This window comes from Marmota marmota, unplaced genomic scaffold (assembly GCF_001458135.2).
Source record: "Marmota marmota marmota unplaced genomic scaffold, marMar, whole genome shotgun sequence".
Classification (NCBI taxonomy): domain Eukaryota; kingdom Metazoa; phylum Chordata; class Mammalia; order Rodentia; family Sciuridae; genus Marmota; species Marmota marmota.
The window spans coordinates 51,721,940-51,730,282 of record NW_025999842.1 but is presented as its reverse complement, the minus strand read 5'-3'; the positions used below and the strand labels follow the sequence as shown (position 1 = coordinate 51,730,282).

The 8,343-nt window shown below is 35.0% G+C and overlaps 1 protein-coding gene across 8 annotated transcripts in view; it reads left to right on the top strand.

The window, feature by feature from the left end:
- Ahi1 (Abelson helper integration site 1) overlaps positions 1 to 8,343 on the top strand; it is a 179,432-nt gene that overhangs the window by 152,466 nt on the left and 18,623 nt on the right. For 6 of the 8 annotated variants that reach the window (XM_048798685.1, XM_048798690.1, XM_015501515.2 and 3 more), the window contains one exon: positions 7,783 to 7,841. In XM_048798685.1, coding sequence (XP_048654642.1) covers positions 7,783 to 7,841 — 59 coding nt within the window. Of the gene's footprint in view, positions 1 to 5,593; positions 5,636 to 5,811; positions 5,852 to 7,782; positions 7,842 to 8,343 lie in introns of all 8 variants that reach the window. The other 2 variants (XR_007345823.1, XR_007345822.1) reach the window with 2 other exon arrangements.

Here is an 8,343-nt window from a genome sequence, read left to right as displayed (position 1 = left end):
TTTTTTTTTTTTTTTTGGTGGTGGGGGGGAATAAACCCAGGGCCTTGCATATACTAAGCAAGTGCTCTACACTTAACTATATTTAAAGAATTTTCCTTTATGTCTTTCTCATCCCATGAATTAAATTTTATACAAAAAATATATAGGTGAAATTTATTTTCCTATTTAGTAAATTTTACTTTATCTTTATTTAGTTCTGATTTGAGTCCATAAAGTTTAACCTCTGTCACCTCTCATTCTCTTGTACAGATCTTCCATTAAAACTCAGAGAATAATATAAGTTCTTAATAAAGATTACATGATTTTTCTAATAATCAGTGATAAGTATTTGTAGGGCATTTTTCACATTTCTCAGTGTTACGAGCAGAGGACATTTTGTGCTTATATAAAAGCATTGATAGACTTATCTGAGGGAAGTATCTTTGAATGCTGATTATATTTAAAGTACAAAATAAGTGATAATATGCTGGATCAAGCATGCTACATTTGGCATGCTCTCTGATATGACTCTCTGTTGTTTGATAGAATAACATTGTATTTGCTGCTCATGATGTTTTCAAATAACCTAAATGTCAGAAACATTTCTCTGAAAATGTGTTACAGATCTAAAATGTGAAAGATATGATTGGGAGAACTTTCCACCAATCATTCTGTCATAAATTGTCCTTTAGATAGTGACTGAATTGATTATCAGTCACCCTGTCTTCTGACTTCACAAGCAGCATGACCTTTTTCTGGAAGTTCTCTGACAGCATAGCTCTGTTGTCCTCTTGCTTTGTCAACCACTCTACTTCAGGGTTTCTCAGCCTCAGCACTGTTGGCATTTGGGACTGGTAAGTCTTCGTTATTGGGAAAATGTTGTTCATTATAGGATGTTTAGCAGGCTCATTGGCCTGTACTCACAAGATGCCAGAAGCAATTCTTCCCAGTCATCACAATTAAAAATAAGTTCCAGACATTGCCAAATTTTCCCTAAGGGCCAAAATACCCCCCACTCCACAGTCAAGAACCATTGTTCTTTCTATTTTAATAGAAACATATATGTGATAGAATGAGTGTTTTTCCCTTAAATTACATTTTTTTTCATTTTAAGATTTTGTTAGTGAAATTTTGCTTTCATTATTTCATTACCTTGCAAGGATAGGAGCAGTGGTGTTGGAGTTATAGAGCACTGTACTTAAAAACAGGTTGGGCTACAGCTTAGTGGTAGAGCACTTGCCTAGTGTCTATGAAGCCCTAGACAAGGATGGGGGTTGTCACATAAAGATGGATCTAGCTGTTTGAGACTCTAGGTGATCAGTAGATATAAAATCTACTCATATAAAATCTCAATTAAATTTAAATATGTATTGACTACAGTTTATTTTCTTTGCTTGAGAAATTAACTATGCTCATGTTTGCATGAACAATGGAAAATTAACCATGTGTCAATGTTCTGGTTGTTATTACTTAGTAGTCATAATGTGGTCATAATGATCACTATTTTGACATGATTCTCCTTTAGGTAACATAAAAAGGGAAGAACCTAGTGTCTCTTTTGTTCAGACAAAGCATGCATACAATAAGATCTTTTTCAACGTATTGGAAGAAATTTACTTTAATAACACTTTTACTTAAACTTTTTTGTACATGATAAGTCTTTTCTCTTCTTAAAACCTGTTACTACTTCCCCATTGCTATAGATGTATTTAAGCAGCACCTCTTGCATACCTATCTTAACACAGAGGATTTCCTGCTGGTCCCACTGACCTGATTTGGGAAGAACTATTCTCTAGTGATGGAGATTAGTAGATAGTTCAGATCCAAAAGAGGAAATGAATAATCCAAATGATTGCTCAATTTGCAGGAATTGTAAGATATGGGGTGGTGTTCTGGTGTTTCCTGACATCTTGATGATCTACAAGATTTAATTCTTTCCAAACCAGCTCATTTAAGACCACTGGGAAATAAGTGCATGGAAACAACATTATTTAGCAGTTTGATGCCAGATGCATGAAGAGCACTTGGAATGTGTAACTCGTTTCACTAGCCCCTACCCTGAGAGCTTGTCCATTTTTTCACTTCTACTCTGGTGTTTAATCATTGCTTTAAAAAAAAAAAAAAATCACATTTGACTGTCTCTGTGTTGGGTTTGTGATTAATTGCCTCAGTGAGGCTATGGTATTGATCATCTTTTTTTTTTTCTTTCCATTTGACTCATTACCCCAGTTCTCTGAGGCACCTAATCAAAAAATAATTTCTCAAGCTCCTAACATCTTACTCCAAGTTGACTTTGGCTCCTGCTTTCTTGAAGAGATGCCATCTAAAATGAACTCCCTCAAATTTTCAACCCACTTGCTCTGTATTTCTGTAATTTTACTCTCATTCTTCAGCTGTTTTGGGGTCTCAAAGAAGTTGACCTTTCTGTGGTAGACTTCTCCACTTGAGTTTTTAGTCATTTTTCCCCTCTTACATTCTTCCAGCCCTTACCCATGATTCCCCAACTTCTCTCCCCCACCTGCTTTGGTGTCTTTGTGGTTTACTCATTTAAAACATATTGAATGCCTGTTCTTCTTCTAGGCATTATGTTAGAATGGAGCCTGGATGGTATAATGGTCAATAAATCAGAAGTGGTCCCTACATTATAGTCTAGTGGGTAAAAATGACGTTAGTGTTAGAGTCACAAAACTAAACATATAAACAATAAAAGAATAGCGGTAAGAAACTATGAAGCCATTTGTTGAGAAGTAGTTGAGTTGGTTTTTAAGAGGAGCCATGTAGTTTTTAAGGGATACATTTGAGGCATTAGAAATAGCACGGGCAGCCAGGCACAGTGGTGCATGTCTGTAATCCCAGCAGTTTGGGAGGCTGAAGCAGGAGGATTACAAGTTCAAAGTCAGCCTCAACAACTTAGCAAGGCCCTAAGCAATTTAGTAAGACCCTGTCTCTAAATAAAATATTTAAAAGGCTGGGGATATGGCTTAGTGGTTAAGTACCCATGAGTTCAATCTCCCAGTAACGAAAGAAAGAAAGAAAGCACGTGCAAAAGCCTAACCTGGCTTAATGTTGCATCATGGCTGGAGTTTAGGATGCAAGGTTGAAAGGAGGAAGAGTTGAACCTGAAAAACATGGACAGAATCAGGAAGGTCCTTGTACGTCATATTAAAAAGCAGGAATTTTTTCTGAAGATATAAAGGAGCCATTTGAAGCATCCAAAAGCTTATTCTAGGTCTAAGGGTGTAGCTCGACAGTACAGCATGTGTTTAGTGTTTGTGCTTAACATTGGTTCAGCCCCTGGCACCAACAGTGACCAAATAAGCTCATCTAGAAACTCTGTAAAGATTAGTAAAAACATTACTATAGGAAATAAGATGGGGGTGGGGGCTGTTGCAATAATCCAAGCCAGAAATAATGAGGAGCTAAAATTTGGTGACTAAATCCATGTGAAGAAAAAGAAGAATCATAGGGGTTTAATTTGAACATCTAAGAATTTATAATACAGAAGGTGTGCAGTAGCCAGTTACAAATATCTTATAGGCTTGAGACTTAGGAGAGATATGCTAGAAGCTCAGGTTTACAAGGTGTTTTGATGAAATGGATGGATCAAGTGTGTTTACTGTTGTGCTGAAACTAGCTTAACTGAAAAGTGAAACAATTGCCCAGTCATTTGGAAGAAAACTCAAGATACCAGTTCAGGTTTTTATTTGGAAATCATTTACATAAATGTGCTTATTACATAGGAATAGAGGAGTGTAGAGAAGGAAAAGGGCAAACATTATAAGTCAGGCCTAAAGGAACATGAATTTTTTACTTGGGGAGGATGTTGCTGTATGAAAGCTACACCCAGTGTAGCCCTGCTCTCTGCCCACAGCAATCTCTAGTCTCCCATTGTCCAGTCTGTAACACATCTTTTACCTGCCTGCTGGAGATACCTTCTTAAGATAGAAACCAAGTCATGTAATATATCAGCACAGAAATCAGCCTTAGTTGGTTCTGTATTTTTCGTGGAGTTCAGTTCTCTTTAAGTTTTTAATGTAGGTCCTACTGCTCAATGGTAGACGTTTTGACCTGTTTTCATTATCTTCCAAACCATCCTTCTGAGTATGTTTCCTTTAAAGACACATCCCTCAATCTTTTGCTCACTCTGCTTTCTCAAACTGTTTTCATTTTCCAGTTATCAGAATGTAACTTACCCCCTAAGATCCAGCTAGATGTGTCCTCTGAATCCTTCTCAAAAACCTCCATTCCTAAGTTAAGGCCTCTCTTCTTTTATTTCCATGCATTTCCCTCACCCTTGTTGGTTATCTACACAACTTTTCCCCATTCAGTCATGCACTTTCAGAGAACAGGGGCTCCTGCTCACTCAGGATTGCATCTCTAGGGTATCTAGCCCAGTGCTTTGCTCTTAGCATGGGACCCATATGCATTTAGTTTTGGTTTTGGCATGATAAGTATCCAAAACTATAAATCATGAATCAAAGTGGTCTTCACTCTATTACAGTATGATTCTAGAAACCACATCTCAATGCAGAGGATTTTTTTTTAAAGGAAGAATATTGTAATTGAAGGATTTAGCATCAAATAAATCAGATACATGAATAGTAATAAATTCCAAAATCAAAAATAAACTCCAAACTAGATGAATGTATAGAATTGTGCTCCTTGAAACAGAATTTTAGCAAGCAAGGAAGCCTTGAAAGAGCTCACCTAGTCTAGTGGTTTTCAAACTGTTTTCTGTAGAGGGCTCTCAGGATAGGACTGGGAAGGCAGGGAGTGCCAGGCCATGTAAACCCTAGTTTCACCCAGAGTGATTCTGTTTTCACATGTTATATTATATATGAGACTTTCAATAATTTTGCTATTACATCAGTTTGAAAACACTAGCATAACCTTCATACAACTTCTGTATCCTTGGAACTCTGGGCCTCCATTTCCTCATCTGCAAAATAAGAGAATGGTGCTATGATAGCTTGTGCTTTTATGCTGAGCCCCTTTATTCCTTTCCAAGAAAAAAAAAAAAAAAGAAAGAAACAAGAAATATTACAAGGCTTATTCAGGCCTCACAGAGTTACTAACAGAACCAAGAGTAGAATTTAACTACCAACCTTAATTGACATTTTTCCTCTTGCATCAGTTTTTTAAAAATTCCTACAAAGTAGATATAAGCAAACTATAGATATTATTTGGAAAAGGTAGATGTGAGCAGGTTTATAAACAGCATGTAAAAATGAGCTATACCATGTAATAAATTTGCCTTATTTAAAGCTGATGTGCTAGCTACAACCTGTATTAATTAAACATTTACCTGATTTTATGTTCATTCTTCAGATTTATAGAAATATTTGGGTTAGTTGTTTGCATGGCCCATTTCTCTTTTACAAATCAATATATGAATTGTTTTCTTCTTGATAAATCTTCACATAACCAGTGGAAGCATTTAAAATCATTTCATTAATCATTCTTTCATGTTTAAGTCTCATTGCATCTAAATTAAAAAGCATCCCTAAGAAGTTCTGAGGGTTTGGGAAGTAAGAGTCTCTAGATTCTGCTCCTTTCATTCATCTTCTTCGCTTTGCTCATCTTCCTCTCTTCATCCCCTCCTCTCCAAATCAAGGGTATCCATGAAGAGGAAACGAAGTCACAAAACAACTGAGAGGTGTGTGTGGAAAGGAGGGAAAGAAGGGCAGTCATGCTCCTTGGCCTTGTTAATGGTGGGGGGCGTTTATGGGCTGATCACATTCCAGCCTTGGGGGCTTTTTTGTTTAAAGATAAAATAAAACAAAACAGCTCACAGAGACACCTCCTTCTTCCCCCTCCTTCTGCCTCCATGAGTCACTACCCATATGGCGCTGCTGCTGAGACCAAGGAATGAGTGAGTAAAGGTGTTTAGAAGTGAAGTATTGGTCCTAATTAAATAAGTGTCCTTTGCAAATGAGTGTTAAAACTTTGAAATATGGATCCCTTACTAATTTATAGGATTTGAAGATAGGCTAAGCCACCTTTGCATCATAAAAAAGGAATTGGGTGTGCCAGTTATAGTAATGTAGTAATACAGTAGAAAAGATGGCAGGAACAACCTACTTAAACAAACTTTCTGGGGCTATCACAGCATCTATTGCAAATGAATAAACTATAACAGGCAGGATTGGTAAGACCTGCCCATGACAACATGTTATAGCTTGACTTCACGGTGATACATAATACAGTCTGACTTCTCTCCCCTAGACCTCTTGAATAGGTTCAAATTGGTGGTAATTTCTGAGCTTATGTCGAGTTTTTTTGTTTTTGTTTTTAATCTGGTAGTTTTACCAAGTTTCATATGTATACACATCTATCTTTGGTAAGATGCTGGGCTTACCATGAGCAGAGAGATAGAAATACTTATTTCTTGTAAACAATAAAGCATCTTACCTTTAATTTGATTACAGTATTTGGAATTTATTTTATAAACCTATAAAGGAACCAGAGAAATTATGTTGATGATTAATGCTTTCTGAGTTAAGTTTTAATGGTTTTCTTTGCTTGATGCTCTATCAGGTGAGAGCAGACAGACCATTCTGCAAATTGTGTTACTCCTTGAATTTGAAATTTTCCTTTTTGTATGTACTTCTTTCCAAAATACATTTCCACTGAGTCTAATCAACTTCACTAGTAGAGAAAAATCAACGAGTCATTTGTTCTTTTGTTGTTGGGGTCACTTATACAATACCCACCTTTAACCTCTAAGTCTTCTCCTTCTTTATTTCTTTATTAAATGCTTGACTTAAAGTTATATGGCTAACAATAATAATCACATAATTATGGTACAGAAAAGCATAACATCCTCTTGAAATCTTTATGATAAGCAAAATAATACTTGTTTAAAAATACTCAGTGCCAAATCTTGCAGAAATCTGTTTTCAAAAGGAGGAAATCTAAAAGGCAAAATGAGTTTCCGTAGAGATAACACTGGGAAAGCATTAGTTTCATCAAGACTAAAAGAAGGTTTTAAATCTTTTCTTTCATTTTATTTCACTTTGTTTTGTTTTTCTGATTTTTTTAATTTAAATAATTATCTAGGTATCTACCTCTTATATGTAATTCAAAATTTTAATAACAATTTATATTTTCTTTGGGAATATTAAATGGATCCTTTCCATAACATCTAATTATCTTTTTCAAAAAATTTTTTTGCAATCTTTTTTATTGCGTTGATTTATAAAGCATTATTTGTCATTCAAACACCATTTCCCACAATACACTTTCATTTGGAGCTCATGTTTATTCTAGAAGAAGCATCCAACACTCAATAATATAATTTGGTACCACTGAAAGTGCTTATTTGTTTTTCTCACAAAGTTGTCATTAATAAAATGATACACTGAACAAATTTTTTGAAAGATTTAAAGAGCTACCAAATTAAAAATCTTGCATACAGTTCAGTAAGAATCACTATAAAAATATGGAAACTACTGAAGATTACAAAGGAAAGACGCAATGTAGAAAGATAAGTGTATCACTTTTGTAATATACCACGTAGTATTAGGAGATTAATTTAGGCTGATAAACAAGCCACATTTTTTGCCACACATCTGAAAGCTGGTTTTGTTTATAAAGAAGGATTACACTATCTGGAGAACTGCTTCCTTGGTTTTCCATAAGAGTGAATATTTTTCTTGATAGACATTGCATTCTGACATAGACATTCTTATTCAGAACGGGTGTGTTCTCTCCTCATTCAGGAAGTTGGTGGGTTTTCAGCATGTGAATATTGACTGGGTTTCCTTCTCTCATTTTTGACTTACTACTTTTCTTCTTCCACAGCAGTCAGTCAGTAAGGACAAGTCCCAGGATTTCAGACTTGGCTCACAATCAGTGACACAGTAAGCAACTTTTCCTTCTAAATAATGTGCAGTAATAAATAGTTAAGGTTTGTGTTTGTTTTTTGTTATTGTTTTTAGGATAATTTCTCCATTTCCTTTTTTCCTAGCATCTGATCACACTACAAGTTAAAGTTCAGATAATTGATTTTTAAATGAATGTAACTAGTTTACACTAAAGAGAATGTTTTAATGATTGGACCTTGAGAATGTGTATTATTTCAAGGCCATAATAATTGACATTAAATAATATCACACTAAACTTTCAAGGACCTATTTTGTTATTTACTTTTGTTTAAGTAACATATTGAAATAACTTCAACTGAAAACAAGTGATGTGGTAAAATGAAATTTCTATATTGAGGCATTAAAGAAAAATGCTAGTACTCAAATCATCATAATTGTATATGTTCTCTAACTGCTTAACATATCTGAGTAATTTATTTTAAGGTATTTATCTTAAAAGATCTGTCGGAAGGCTTTATATATATATATATATATATAT